This window comes from Bufo gargarizans, chromosome 2, assembly GCF_014858855.1.
Source record: "Bufo gargarizans isolate SCDJY-AF-19 chromosome 2, ASM1485885v1, whole genome shotgun sequence".
Classification (NCBI taxonomy): domain Eukaryota; kingdom Metazoa; phylum Chordata; class Amphibia; order Anura; family Bufonidae; genus Bufo; species Bufo gargarizans.
Window position 1 is genome coordinate 354,584,095 of NC_058081.1, and position 17,333 is coordinate 354,601,427.

At 40.7% G+C, this 17,333-nt stretch overlaps 1 protein-coding gene across 4 annotated transcripts in view; it reads right to left on the minus strand.

The window, feature by feature from the left end:
- The window catches only part of PPARGC1B (PPARG coactivator 1 beta), a 94,781-nt gene extending 78,559 nt beyond the window's left edge, over positions 1–16,222 (minus strand). For 2 of the 4 annotated variants that reach the window (XM_044280709.1, XM_044280706.1), the window contains exon 1: positions 8,728–16,222. In XM_044280709.1, the coding sequence (XP_044136644.1) occupies positions 8,728–8,799 (72 nt within the window). In that variant the 5' untranslated portion in view covers positions 8,800–16,222. The remainder of the gene's footprint in view (positions 1–8,727) is intronic. The other 2 variants (XM_044280707.1, XM_044280708.1) reach the window with 2 other exon arrangements.
- Between the last annotated feature and the right edge of the window lie 1,111 nt (positions 16,223–17,333).

The following is a 17,333-nucleotide window of genomic DNA, read 5'->3' on the forward strand; positions in this document are numbered from 1 at the left end:
AACCCAACATCCATCTCCTGAAAGAAAAACCCTGCGTGCAGTGTTTTTTCTGTCTGGAGTTAGGCAGGCTGTTTCGGCATGGAATAGCCTGTTGGAGCGCCGTTGACCCCATTATCTTTAATGGGGTCTATCAGTGATCCGGCCGCAATCCAGCAAATATGCTAAGAAAATACCGCTCCACACAGCGTTTTTTGTCCAGTTGTCGGAAGGTTGTGACGGCAGTGTGAACAAGCCTTAGGAGACATCCAACTGATGTACCAGATGCCATGAATGATCCCATCAAAAACCATGAGATCAATTCTGACATCAGTTTCTCCCCACCGGGTTTATGTGAACCCCACCTTAGGCCTCTTTCACACGACAGTTTTTTTTTTCCGTTTTGCGGGGCTTTTTTTGCGTTCCGTATACGGTCCGTATATGGAACCATTAATTTCAATGGTTCCGCAAAAAAAACTGAATGTACTCCGTATGCATTCCGTATTTCCGTTCCGTTAAAAGATAGAACATGTCCTATTATTGCCCGCAAATCACGTTCCGTGGCTCCATTCAAGTCAATGGGTCCGCAAAAAAAATGGAACACATACGGAAATGCATCCGTATGTCTTCCGTATCCGTTCCGTTTTTTTGCGGAGCCATCTATTGAAAATGTTATGCCCAGCCCAATTTTTTCTAGGAAATTACTGTATACTGTATATGCCATGGAACAGAAAAAAACGGAACTGAAACAGAAACACAACGGAAACAAAAAACGGAACAACGGATCCGTTTAAAACGGACCGCAAAACACTGAAAAAGCCATACGGTCGTGTGAAAGAGGTCTTACACAAATCTGCATCCTAGAGAGACCATCCCAGTGCGGATCCTGGCAATGTCAACCATAGCCACCTCTCCATATAACCTGCTGAAACCACTTCTGAGAAGTAGAGTAACCATTAATAGGCTGAATAATAAGCCCTGGAGCCCCAGCCTCCCACTAATAAACTGCAAAGAGATTTCTAAAACACAATGTAAATCCCTTCAGCAGACTTACACGGCTTACACCAATTCTGTAACAGGTTAACTAGCGCCTGCAGGTCTGCATTATCACTACCCTTCTCGTAAAGTAATTAAAAAGGCTTGACATACCGCCCAAATGCCTAGCACGGTGGTATCTATATCCTGATAAATGCGCGGCCCGCACTCTGGAATATGCACTGGTTAATCAGTTCTTAATGAACTCTATGCCACCAAGGTAAATTACAACGAGCACTGAAGGTTAGCAAAGTAGATTTCCATTCGAGAACCATCTGAAATCATCAGCGTTTTACTCCATGCCAAGGGTCCAAATTGGATTTTAATGGCCTCTGGGCGACTACCATGAATTGCCGGTGTAAACGCATTAATTAACCCGCAAGATACTGCCATATAAGTGAAAGAAATGGTCCCGTAAGCAAACTGAATGTTAGCACAAATGTAGTAAACTAGAGGTTGTAAAACGCTTTTATAGAATTTCTTCTGGAGCATAGTTCTTTTCTCATATTCAGTAACAGTTATTGTCCAAGTTAGGGTACTTTCACACTTGCGGCCGAGGATTCCGGATCTGTCAAAACGCATGCAAACTGATGGCATTTGTCAGACGGATCAGGATCCTGATCCGTCTGACAAATGCATTGAAATGCTGGATCCATCTCCCGGAAAAACAGATCCGGCATTTATTTATTTTCACATTTTTTGCGGTCTGAGCATGTGCAGACCGCAATGCCGATCTGTTTTGCTGGAACACTCGTGGCTGAATCCGGCATTAATGCACGTCAATGGAAAAAAATGCCGGAACCGGCATTCCTTCCAGTGTTCCGAAATTTTGGATGGAGATAAAACCGCAGAATGCTGCGGTATTATCTCCGTCCTGATAAGGCAAAAAGACTGAACTGAAGACATCCTGATGCATCCTGAACGGATTCAGAATGCATTAGGATAAAAATGATCAGTTCTTTTCCGGAATTGAGCCCCTAGGACAGAACTCTATGCCGGAAAAGAAAAACGCTAGTGTGAAAGTACCGTTAAAATGAGTAGTGATAAACTGGACAGATTCTGCGTAGCAGTTGTAAGCTGCGGCCTACAAACGCGGCACTAAATGAGCCCTTATTCTCCAGCAGGGAGCACGTGTTAGAGAGGAAGAGACATCCAGGAGGAAACACATTGCTCGGAGCCATGTCCTTCATGTTACATGTGTCAAGCAGACTTTGCTCACCAGCCTCCATTCACTCAGCAGAGAGTAGTAAGGAGGGGCGGGAGTAAAGGGGGCCGGTGAGGCAGTAATGAGGGACGTCAGCGGCAGTCAGGGCATACGCCTTCCATTTATAATTTACAACAGCAGAGCATGTGACTGCTCCCGGATGCCTTACCAGCAGTTGCATCAGAGACCACATAGACTTTCACCTTCTGCACCTAGGCAGTAGCACACATGTACTCTGGGTAACATTTTACCAGGCGGCTTAGACTATTTAATCACTTTTGCAACATTCATTCAGCCAGACCAGTGAGGGGATTAACATACCGGGTTATATTTCCACTCGATTTCTAATCTCATTTCATGTGGCTGCAGCCGGTAGGGCTGAGAAGCAATAAAGGACATGCTTCGGGCCTACACAATAGACGGCACATATGGAAATTGCTGGACACACCGCGCTAACATAGTCTAACACCTGTGGCTCAAATGGCCACATTTTTATTCCACCTTATCCAATAAGTGCCCTTTCAGCCCAAAATAAGCACCAATTGACGCTATACAAGTCAACTGGTGCCGATTTTGCCTGGACCCAAAACACAATGGAGGACAGACAACTAGTCAGAATTAGCGTTTCTTATGGCGGATCATTGGCACGTGTTAAAAGCGCCTTAGGACAGGATGACCATAAATCTTCTTTTTCCAGGACAAGTCCTCCTTCTGGGACCTAAAAAAAAATGTTCTGAACAGGATTTATAAGTTACCAAAAATGACTGGGATTCTCAAATGGGAAGGAGGGGGGGGGGGCACTATTACTAATGAACGCTTCCCTCCCCAAGTGTCTTCCCTTTTTAGAACAAAAATATGGTCACCCTACCTTAAAGGGGTTATCCCAAGATTAATGTAAAAAATGATAATCACACATCATATAGTACATGACAATCTAGAACCAGTCCTGTACTTGGTATGGATCCAGAGATCACCTCATTTATTGATCTGCTAGATTTATATCACGCTGACAGCTCAAGGGGAGTGTCTTTTCTGCTGCAGCTAAGGGGGCGTGTCCATGCTCTCCCTATGACAGCTCAGGGGGGCGTGTCCATGATCTCCCTATCACAGCTCAGGAAGCAGCTGAAGGATGAAACTGAGCATGTGCGGCCATCTCAGTGAGCAAGACAAAGAAATAAGAAACCGAACAAACAGCAGGTGGCACTATACAGATATATTTTATTGAATAGCTCGGTGGCTATGCTACATTTTTTATTACATACAATTAGAAATGTATTCAGATCCAGGTGCCAGTTTAAAAACTGTAGAATACTTTTTGTGGGAACAGCCATTTAAGATGCCTTTAAAGGGGTTGTCCAGTTTCAATAGGAAGCCAGACAACTCAAGGGATTGACCCGTCATAAGGAATAGATGATTACTTTACATGACAGATCCCATGCTACCGCTCCACATTGACAACGTGTGACTGCAGCAGCCAATCACTGGACTCTTCAGTGAAGAGACCTAAGATTGGCTACCAGGAAAACCGAAGCAGCGGCACGGGATTTGTCAGGTAAGTAGTCATCTATTCTTTTTTACAGATTGATCCCCTGAGTTGTCCAGTTTTCTCTTCAAACCAGACAACCCCTTTAAGCAAACTTGTCACAAACACCACAGGCAATGGCCTGCTAAGCTCCATTTCATTTTGCAGTATGTGTTCATAGTACTACTGGTCTTTGAGATGTATACTTCACAACCTTTGCTCACCATAATTGTTGAATGGAGGGAGGGAGTCTTAGGTCCTTGATACTAGAAGCAGACACAAAAGATTGTGTAATCTGGGAGACATTGTGACATTTCTTGCTTGCCAATTGTTTCCTCACCAAATCTCAGTGGTGATTAAAAGTGATTTGTTCTGTACTGTCCATTCATTCAAATCAAGCTTCCATGTGAACGCACATTTAGCAATTCTGCGCTTCTGCACTACAGAATCCTCGCTTCAAAAAGTAGCAAAATAGGGCTTTATGAGTTTTGAGTTTATTTGCTTATAAACTCTGGCATTCTTACTCCATTAAAGAGGTGGTGCAAAAAGTAGAGTAATAGCTCAAGACAAAAGTGTTAGGCTAGGTCTACACGACGACATTGACAGATAGGGCACAACTACACTGCAACATTTTTCGAGTGACATTTTGCACCAATGTCGCGCGACAATTTTTATAATGGTAGTCTATGTGTCATACTGCAACATGCGACATGCTGCGACCGCGAAACGATTGTCGCAGAAAAATCCATCTCGAATGTGTTTTTTTTTTAGATTGTCGTGTCGCAGTCGCAGCATGTCGCATGTTGCAGTGCGACACCATAGACTATCATTATAAACATTGTCGCGCGACAGTCGTGTAAACCTAGCCTAAGTCCGCTCTGGCCCCATTCACTATAATGGGGGTAGACTGGAGGTCCGGTCACAGCACGGCAAGCATGCGGAGAGGCAGCCGGAATAAAACTTACAACATGTCGTACTAGTGGCAGCATGGATCCGGCAGGCTATTCACCTGCCGGAGAAGGCTGCCGCTAATGTGGAAGTACCTTCAGACTTGGGCTAGTTTCACACTAGCGCTACGGATCCGGAAGGCTCTGTGTATTTGCCAGGTTGCGGCCGGATCTCCGCCGCTATCCATTATAGTTAAAGGGGCTGGAAGGGGACTTTCAACCTTCGAACAATGCTGGGATACAGCAGGCTCTTCCCGGCTGGATACAGTCTGACGGATCCCTAGAGCTAGTGTGAAACTGCCCTTAAATGGGTTTCCCTAGACCAGTGTTTCCCAACCAGTGTGCCTCCAGCTGTTGTAAAACTACAACTCCCAGCATGCCCGGACAGCCAAAGGCTGTCCAGGCATGCTGGGAGTTGTAGTTTTACAACAGCTGGAGGCACGCTGGTGGGGAAACACTGCCCTAGACTTTTATATGGGTGAATAGGCCACCAATGATCCGGTGAGGTTCTGACATTCCGCACCCCTGCCGGTCGGCTGTTCGGCAGTAGCTCCAGTACCGGAGCTTCCTCTGTTGTGGACACAGCTGGTACTGCAATGTGGCTCCCATTAAAGTAAACCAGAGCAGGTTGCAGTACCCAGCTAGACAGACCTGTGTAGTTCTGGTGCCGGAGCTACTCAAGGAGTCAGAAAACTGCCGATCACATATTCATGACCTACCCTAAAGACAGACCATCAATTTATAAAAGTCCTGGAAAAGCAAAATGAAGATGAACCACATTTATGATACAACAGGAGACAGTTGATACACTTCGTGCAAATTTCGGCACGAAACTGCCCTCAATAATTCCCCTCATGCGTTAGTATTTTGACCCTAGGAATATCTATATAACTACTGTATACTAGCTAGGAAACAGATGGTACAGAAACAACTTAAATTAGGGTAGGTTCCAACCTCACCGATCCGGCAGAGAACCGCCTGCCAGAGTTCACCGGATCCAGTCACCACCAGAACCCATTGACTATAATGGGAAATGCAGGTTTTTGACCACACATAAAAAAAAAAAACGGAGCATGGAATGCCTTATGCCTGGCCGAAAGGCGGTGGGATCCAGTGAACTATGCTGGATGTGGTAAATGGAGGTGTGAACCTACCCTCACCCTCCATGTTACTTGGAGGGGGCTAGCATCCACAATTCACACAACTGTGAGCTGATGCAGGCTCTCTCATGATGAGGAACAAATGGTGGATCTAGTTTTGCCCTGACCCACGGCCAAAGGTGTCAGCTCTTGGGTCATTATTATCCAACGATATACTTGCTAGGCAATCATTTGAGCAAATTTGGCATTAAGTGGAAGATTCCGCCTATTCAGGACAATATTATGGTAGATCTGCCGTTTCAGCACTTAGGCCTTTTTCACATGGGCGTCATGGATTTGGGCCGGATAAGATGCGGGTGCGTCGCGGGAAAATGCGCAATTTTTCAGTGCGAGTGCAAAACATTTTAATGCGTTTTGCACGTGCGTGAGAAAAATCGGCATGTTTGGTACCCAAACCCGAACTTCTTCACAGAAGTGCAGGTTTGGGTTAGGTGTTGTGTAGATTGTATTATTTTCCCTTATAACATGGTTATAACGGAAAATAATAGCATTCTGACTACAGAATGCTTAGTAAAATAGGGATGGAGGGGGGTTAAAAAAAAATTACAAATAATTTAACTCACCTTAATCCACTTGTTCGCGCAGCCGGGCTTCTCTTCTTTCTTCAGGACCTGGGTAAAGGACCTTTGATGACATCACTGCGCTCATCACATGGTCCATCACATGATAAATCACCATGGTGACGGATCATGTGACGGACCATGTGATGAGCACAGTTGTCACCACAGGTCCTTTTCCTCCTGCACAGCAAAGAAGAAGAGAAGCAGGGCTGCCTGAACAAGTGGATTAAGGTGAGTTAAATTATATATATTTTATTTTTTTACCCCTCCAGCCCTATTGTACTAAGCATTCTGTATTCAGAATGCTATTATTTTCCCTTATAACCATGTTTTAAGGGAAAATAATAATGATTGGGTCCTCATCCCGATCGTCACCTAGCAACCGTGCGTGAAAATCACACCGCATCCGCACTTGCTTGCGATTTTCACACTTCCCCATTCACTTCTATGGGGCCTGCGTTGCGTAAAAAACGAACAAAATAGAGCATACAGCGATTTTCACGCAACGCACAAGTGATGCGTGAAAATCACCGCTCATGTGCACAGCCCTATAGAAATGAATGGGTCCGGATTCAGTGCGGGTGCAATGCGTTCACCTCACGGATTGCAGCCGCGCGGAAATCTTGCCCGTGTGAAAGAGGCCCTTAGGTATTTGCTTCCGTCTCCTAAATCCTTTGGGTGGGTTTCTCTATTGATGCCTATGGAAGTTCTGAGTGTCAATCTAATACAAAAACATCAAACTGGAGAGGTCCAAATGGATCCAGTGAAATTACAACAGTATGCCCAATTCAACAGCGAGGGGTAAATGCTGCATGAATTGTGGGCACAAGATTGGGGTAAAGGAGGGCACTGACAGGGTGTACATATTTACTGAGAAGATGCAATGTCTATAATGAGTCCCATACAGATGGGGCATAACTAAAATGTGTTCATTTCTCGGAGTTTGAGCCCGCCTGGCACTGCTTCCGTGCCATCCTATAGTGTGCAGGCAGCCTGATCAGTCTACATGGAGTAAGATGCTACCTGCCGCTGCAGACTGGAGATGATTCATGCAATCACATCTCCATCCATTAGCAATGTCAATAAGAGCAGGATTTGACTGCCCGTAATACCAGCCTGGAGCGGGCAGCGCCACCATCACGCCCAGATCAGCTCTGTTTTGTAAGCACTACTCTGCGGCACGGTTATGAAACTGAGTGCACAGACGTCCTGCTGCAGAGAATCCTACACAGAACATGTGTGCCCGGGCACACATCTCTCTACAGCAAGGTCGCCTCTGCAGGGCGCCAAGTCTTGTGGGGCAGGCAGATGTAGCAGGGCTGACACTGTCACTCAGCAACCCTATGTAAACAGATGGCGGACGTCCTGATGAGCTGCACCAAATGACAAATCCAGCTCTGCTGCACCTACACAGTGACTGGAAACTTGTCAGGGTCTGCAGATCACATACACACGGCTTGTGTAATATCTTCCAGGCACATGAATAGAATGGTATGTAGAATAAGGCGACTGTGACAGGTCACTATCTAGAAACAAAGTCTGTCACTGGCATGGTTAGCCATGGCACATGTGGGAATATAGGTGCGGATCAATCACACTAGGTCTTATATCATGAGCGATAGTAATGACCCACTATCTATAGACTGGCACAGTGCCCACAGAAAGGAAGTAAGCGGAGCTGGCTTCTTACACATAGTATCAGTAGCAGCCACACATCCTGCTGTCATTATGTATCTGGATACTCGCGTAATCCGTGCCCAGGATGCCGCCTGGCACCACACAATCCGTGCACGCCACATGGGCACAGGATTACGAAAGTGAATCATATGATAGGCTCCTATAGGCAGAGACCGGCTACACGCCCCCTCCAGCGCCGCATGTTACATCTTGCTCACACCGCATGGGTAACCGGTGCCATTAGGGCACACTACAGCCAGGGCTCCGTGCCCACCACGTGTCGGGAATGAATGGAGTTGACAGCCTATGCGGACAATGCGGGGCAGGAGAGGGGCACACGTGCTGCGGGGAGCGCTGGACGGGGAAGAAGTGGGCACTGGGGTGACTGCCTGGCAGGTGTGGGTACTAGCAGAGCATGGTGCACTCCCGGCATGTGGGGGGCACTGGTGCATACCACGCACCAAGAGTGGGGTGCACTGCACCTGCTGTAAAGGGTAAAAAGTGCCAACTTGTAAAATATACCCATGCAGCAGCTCAGGGTGCACAAAATGGGGTGTCTGCAAAAAATGAGGGGACCTGACCTGTCACTAGAGACAACAACAAGTGCCAGTCCCCCACATCTGTGCCCAGTGCAGGCTGCTCTTACCGGGCTGTCAGTCAGGTAGCTGAACACGAATGACTCCAGCGCTTCATCCAGCAGTGTGCTGCAGTCCGCCATTTTCAGCGAGTGCAGCTTCCAGCCTGAGAGGAGAGAGCTGAGTGTGAAGAAGGAGGAGGAGAGGGAGGGGGACCCGGCAAAGGGGAGGACACAGCCGCCTGACAGCGCCGCTCCTGGGGGTGGACACTGCCACTGTGCCACCTTTGCCCCACATTACTTGGCACTGCCGTTACCTAACGAGAACGAGCCCCCAACACCGAAGCTGCTGCACAACCTCTTAGACGTGACGGGAAGGACCGAGCAGTTACATAACAGCAGAACTTCTTACATATATTACATTACACAACACATTATATAGTCACTAACACCTCAGCTGCTGCAGAACATCATGTATATGACATGTATACAGACAGGAGTAGTTATATAATACATTACACAACACATTATATAGTCACTAACACCTCAGCTGCTGCAGAACCTCATGTATATGACATGTATACAGACAGGAGTAGTTATATAATACATGGTACATTATAAAGCTTCTATATAACACCTCAGCTGCTGCAGAACCTCATATATATGACATGTATACAGACAGGAGTAGTTATATAATACATTACACGGTACATTAGAAAGGTTCTATATAACACCTCAGCTGCTGCAGAACCTCATATATATGACGTGTATACAGACAGGAGTAGTTATATAATACATTACATGGTACATTAGAAAGGTTCTATATAACACCTCAGCTGCTGCAGAACCTCATGTATATGACATGTATACAGACAAGAGTAGTTATATAATACATTACATGGTACATTAGAAAGGTTCTATATAACACCTCAGCTGCTGCAGAACCTCATATATATGACGTGTATACAGACAGGAGTAGTTATATAATACATTACATGGTACATTAGAAAGGTTCTATATAACACCTCAGCTGCTGCAGAACCTCATGTATATGACATGTATACAGACAGGAGTAGTTATATAATACATTACACAACACATTATATCGTCACTAACACCTCAGCTGCTGCAGAACCTCATGTATATGACATGTATACAGACAGGAGTAGTTATATAATACATGGCACATTATAAAGATTATCTATAACACCTCAGCTGCTGCAGAACCTCATGTATATGACATGTATACAGACAAGAGTAGTTATATAATACATTACACAACACATTATATAGTCACTAACACCTCAGCTGCTGCAGAACCTCATGTATATGACATGTATACAGACAGGAGTAGTTATATAATACATTACATGGTACATTATAAAGGTTCTATATGACACCTCAGCTGCTGCAGAACCTCATGTATATGACATGTATACAGACAGGAGTAGTTATATAATACAGAACATAGTACATTATAAAGGTTATATATAACACCTCAGCTGCTGCAGAACCTCATATATATATGATATGTATACAGACAGGAGTAGTTATATAATACATTACATAGTACATTATAAAGGTTCTATATAACACTTCAGCTGCTGCAGAACCTCATGTATATGACATGTATACAGACAGGAGTAGTTATATAATACAGAACATAGTACATTATAAAGGTTATATATAACACCTCAGCTGCTGCAGAACCTCATATATATATGATATGTATACAGACAGGAGTAGTTATATAATACATTACATAGTACATTATAAAGGTTATATATAACACCTCAGCTGCTGCAGAACATCATGTATATGACATGTATACAGACAGGAGTAGTTATATAATACATTACATAGTACATTATAAAGCTTCTATATAACACCTCAGCTGCTGCAGAACCTCATATGTATGACATGTATACAGACAGGAGTAGTTATATAATACATGGTACATTATAAAGCTTCTATATAACACCTCAGCTACTGCAGAACCTCATATATATGACGTGTATACAGACAGGAGTAGTTATATAATACATTACATGGTACATTATAAAGCCTCTATATAACGCCTCAGCTGCTGCAGAACATCATGTATATGACATGTATACAGACAGGAGTAGTTATATAATACATTACATGGTACATTATAAAGCTTCTATATAACACCTCAGCTGCTGGAGAACCTCATGTATATGACATGTATACAGACTGGAGTAGTTATATAATACATTACATGGTACATCATAAAGGTTCCATATAACACCTCAGCTGCTGCAGAACATAATGTATATGAAATGTATACAGACAGGAGTAGTTATATAATACATTACATGGTACATTATAAAGCTTCTATATAACACCTCAGCTGCTGGAGAACCTCATGTATATGACATGTATACAGACAGAAGTAGTTATATAATACATTACATGGTACATCATAAAGGTTCCATATAACACCTCAGCTGCTGCAGAACATCATGTATATGACATGTATACAGACAGGAGTAGTTATATAATACATTACATGGTACATTATAAAGGTTCTATATAACACCTCAGCTGCTGCAGAACATCATGTATATGACATGTACACAGACAGGAGTAGTTATATAATACATTACACGGTACATTATAAATGTTCTATATAACACCTCAGCTGCTGCAGAACATCATGTATGTGACATGTATACAGACAGAAGTAGTTATATAATACATCACATGGTACATTATAAAGGTCCATATAACACCTCAGCTGCTGCAGAACATCATGTATATGACATGTATACAGACAGGAGTAGTTATATAATACATTACATGGTACATTATAAAGGTTCCATATAACACCTCAGCTGCTGCAGAACATCATGTATATGACATGTATGCAGACAGGAGTAGTTATATAAAACATTACATGGTACATTATAAAGATTATATATAACACCTCAGCTGCTGCAGAACATCATGTATATGACATGTATGCAGACAGGAGTAGTTATATAATACATTACACGGTACATTATAAAGCTTCTATATAACACCTCAGCTGCTGCAGAACATCATGTATATGACATGTATGCAGACAGGAGTAGTTATATAATACATTACACGGTACATTATAAAGGTCCTATATAACACCTCAGCTGCTGCAGAACCTCATATATATGACATGTATACAGACAGGAGTAGTTATATAATACATTACACGGTACATTATAAAGGTCCTATATACCACCTCAGCTGCTGCAGAACCTCATATATATGACATGTATGCAGACAGGAGTAGTTATATAATACATTACACGGTACATTATAAAGCTTCTATATAACACCTCAGCTGCTGCAGAACATCATGTATATGACATGTATACAGACAGGAGTAGTTATATAATACATTACATGGTACATTATAAAGGTTCCATATACCACCTCAGCTGCTGCAGAACCTCATATATATGACATGTATGCAGACAGGAGTAGTTATATAATACATTACATGGTACAGTATAAAGCTTCTATATAACACCTCAGCTGCTGCAGAACATCATGTATATGACATGTATACAGACAGGAGTAGTTATATAATACATTACATGGTACATTATAAAGGTTCCATATACCACCTCAGCTGCTGCAGAACCTCATATATATGACATGTATGCAGACAGGAGTAGTTATATAATACATTACATGGTACAGTATAAAGCTTCTATATAACACCTCAGCTGCTGCAGAACATCATGTATATGACATGTATACAGACAGTAGTTATATAATACATGGTACATTATAAAGGTTCTATATAACACCTCAGCTGCTGCAGAACATCATATGTATGACGTGTATACAGACAGGAGTAGTTATATAAAACATTACATGGTACATTATAAAGGTTCTATATAACACCTCAGCTGCTGCAGAACCTCATGTATATGACATATATACAGACAGGAGTAGTTATATAATACATTACATGGTACATCATAAAGGTTCCATATAACACCTCAGCTGCTGCAGAACATCATGTATATGACATGTATACAGACAGGAGTAGTTATATAATACATTACATGGTACATTATAAAGGTTCCATATAACACCTCAGCTGCTGCAGAACATCATGTATATGACATGTATGCAGACAGGAGTAGTTATATAATACATTACACGGTACATTATAAAGCTTCTATATAACACCTCAGCTACTGCAGAACATCATGTATATGACATGTATACAGACAGGAGTAGTTATATAATACATTACATAGTACATTATAAAGGTGTCTATATAACACCTCAGCTGCTGCAGAACCTCATGTATATGACATGTATACAGACAGGAGTAGTTATATAATACATTACATGGTACATTATAAAGGTGTCTATATAAAACCTCAGCTGCTGCAGAACATCATGAATATGACATGTATACAGACAGGAGTAGTTATCTAATACATTACACGGTACATTATAAAGGTTATATATAACACCTCAGCTGCTGCAGAACCTCATGTATATGACATGTATACAGACAGGAGTAGTTATATAATACATTACATGGTACATTATAAAGGTTCCATATAACACCTCAGCTGCTGCAGAACATCATGTATGTGACATGTATACAGACAGAAGTAGTTATATAATACATCACATGGTACATTATAACGGTTATATATAACACCTCAGCTGCTGCAGAACCTCATATGTATGACATGTATACAGACAGGAGTAGTTATATAATACATTACATGATACATTATAAAGGTGTCTATATAACACCTCAGCTGCTGCAGAACCTCATGTATATGACATGTATACAGACAGGAGTAGTTATATAATACATTACATGGTACATTATAAAGCTTCTATATAACACCTCAGCTGCTGCAGAACCTCATATGTATGACATGTATACAGACTGGAGTAGTTATATAATACATGGTACATTATAAAGCTTCTATATAACACCTCAGCTGCTGCAGAACCTCATATATATGACATGTATACAGACAGGAGTAGTTATATAATACATTACATGGTACATTATATTAAGTTTCTATATAACACCTCAGCTGCTGCAGAACCTCATGTATATGACGTGTATACAGACAAGAGTAGTTATATAATACATTACATGGTACATTATAAAGGTTCTATATAACACCTCAGCTGCTGCAGAACCTCATATGTATGACATGTATACAGACTGGAGTAGTTATATAATACATTACATGGTACATTATAAAGGTCCATATAACACCTCAGCTGCTGCAGAACATCATGTATATGACATGTATACAGACAGGAGTAGTTATATAATACATTACATGGTACATCATAAAGGTTATATATAACACCTCAGCTGCTGCAGAACATCATATATATGACATGTATACAGACAGGAGTAGTTATATAATACATTACACGGTACATTATAAAGGTTCCATATAACACCTCAGCTGCTGCAGAACATCATATATATGACATGTATACAGACAGGAGTAGTTATATAATACATTACACGGTACATTATAAAGCTTCTATATAACACCTCAGCTGCTGCAGAACCTCATGTATATGACATGTATACAGACAGGAGTAGTTATATAATACATTACACGGTACATTATAAAGCTTCTATATAACACCTCAGCTGCTGCAGAACATCATGTATATGACATGTATGCAGACAGGAGTAGTTATATAAAACATTACATGGTACATTATAAAGGTTATATATAACACCTCAGCTGCTGCAGAACATAATGTATATGAAATGTATACCGACAGGAGTAGTTATATAATACATTACACGGTACATTATAAAGGTTCTATATAACACCTCAGCTGCTGCAGAACCTCATATATATGACATGTATACAGACAGGAGTAGTTATATAAAACATTACATGGTACATTATAAAGGTCCATATAACACCTCAGCTGCTGCAGAACATCATGTATATGACATGTATACAGACAGGAGTAGTTATATAAAACATTACATGGTACATTATAAAGGTTATATATAACACCTCAGCTGCTGCAGAACATCATGTATATGACATGTATACAGACAGGAGTAGTTATATAATGCATTACATGGTACATCATAAAGGTTCCATATAACACCTCAGCTGCTGCAGAACATCATGTATATGACATGTATGCAGACAGGAGTAGTTATATAATACATTACACGGTACATTATAAAGCTTCTATATAACACCTCAGCTGCTGCAGAACCTCATATGTATGACGTGTATACAGACTGGAGTAGTTATATAATACATTACATGGTACATTATAAAGGTCCATATAACACCTCAGCTGCTGCAGAACATCATGAATATGACATGTATACAGACAGGAGTAGTTATCTAATACATTACACGGTACATTATAAAGGTTATATATAACACCTCAGCTGCTGCAGAACCTCATGTATATGACATGTATACAGACAGGAGTAGTTATATAATACATTACATGGTACATTATAAAGGTTCCATATAACACCTCAGCTGCTGCAGAACATCATGTATGTGACATGTATACAGACAGAAGTAGTTATATAATACATCACATGGTACATTATAACGGTTATATATAACACCTCAGCTGCTGCAGAACCTCATATGTATGACATGTATACAGACAGGAGTAGTTATATAATACATTACATGATACATTATAAAGGTGTCTATATAACACCTCAGCTGCTGCAGAACCTCATGTATATGACATGTATACAGACAGGAGTAGTTATATAATACATTACATGGTACATTATAAAGCTTCTATATAACACCTCAGCTGCTGCAGAACCTCATATGTATGACATGTATACAGACTGGAGTAGTTATATAATACATGGTACATTATAAAGCTTCTATATAACACCTCAGCTGCTGCAGAACCTCATATATATGACATGTATACAGACAGGAGTAGTTATATAATACATTACATGGTACATTATATTAAGTTTCTATATAACACCTCAGCTGCTGCAGAACCTCATGTATATGACGTGTATACAGACAAGAGTAGTTATATAATACATTACATGGTACATTATAAAGGTTCTATATAACACCTCAGCTGCTGCAGAACCTCATATGTATGACATGTATACAGACTGGAGTAGTTATATAATACATTACATGGTACATTATAAAGGTCCATATAACACCTCAGCTGCTGCAGAACATCATGTATATGACATGTATACAGACAGGAGTAGTTATATAATACATTACATGGTACATCATAAAGGTTATATATAACACCTCAGCTGCTGCAGAACATCATATATATGACATGTATACAGACAGGAGTAGTTATATAATACATTACACGGTACATTATAAAGGTTCCATATAACACCTCAGCTGCTGCAGAACATCATATATATGACATGTATACAGACAGGAGTAGTTATATAATACATTACACGGTACATTATAAAGCTTCTATATAACACCTCAGCTGCTGCAGAACCTCATGTATATGACATGTATACAGACAGGAGTAGTTATATAATACATTACACGGTACATTTTAAAGCTTCTATATAACACCTCAGCTGCTGCAGAACATCATGTATATGACATGTATGCAGACAGGAGTAGTTATATAAAACATTACATGGTACATTATAAAGGTTATATATAACACCTCAGCTGCTGCAGAACATAATGTATATGAAATGTATACCGACAGGAGTAGTTATATAATACATTACACGGTACATTATAAAGGTTCTATATAACACCTCAGCTGCTGCAGAACCTCATATATATGACATGTATACAGACAGGAGTAGTTATATAAAACATTACATGGTACATTATAAAGGTCCATATAACACCTCAGCTGCTGCAGAACATCATGTATATGACATGTATACAGACAGGAGTAGTTATATAAAACATTACATGGTACATTATAAAGGTTATATATAACACCTCAGCTGCTGCAGAACATCATGTATATGACATGTATACAGACAGGAGTAGTTATATAATGCATTACATGGTACATCATAAAGGTTCCATATAACACCTCAGCTGCTGCAGAACATCATGTATATGACATGTATGCAGACAGGAGTAGTTATATAATACATTACACGGTACATTATAAAGCTTCTATATAACACCTCAGCTGCTGCAGAACCTCATATGTATGACGTGTATACAGACTGGAGTAGTTATATAATACATTACATGGTACATTATAAAGGTCCATATAACACCTCAGCTGCTGCAGAACATTGTGTATATGACATGTATACAGACAGGAGTAGTTATATAATACATTACATGGTACATCATAAAGGTCATATATAACACCTCAGCTGCTGCATAACATCATGTATATGACATGTATACAGACAGGAGTAGTTATATAATACATTACACGGTACATTATAAAGGTCCTATATAACACCTCAGCTGCTGCAGAACCTCATATATATGACATGTATACAGACAGGAGTAGTTATATAAAACATTACATGGTACATTATAAAGGTCCATATAACACCTCAGCTGCTGCAGAACATCATGTATATGACATGTATACAGACAGGAGTAGTTATATAAAACATTACATGGTACATTATAAAGGTTATATATAACACCTCAGCTGCTGCAGAACATCAT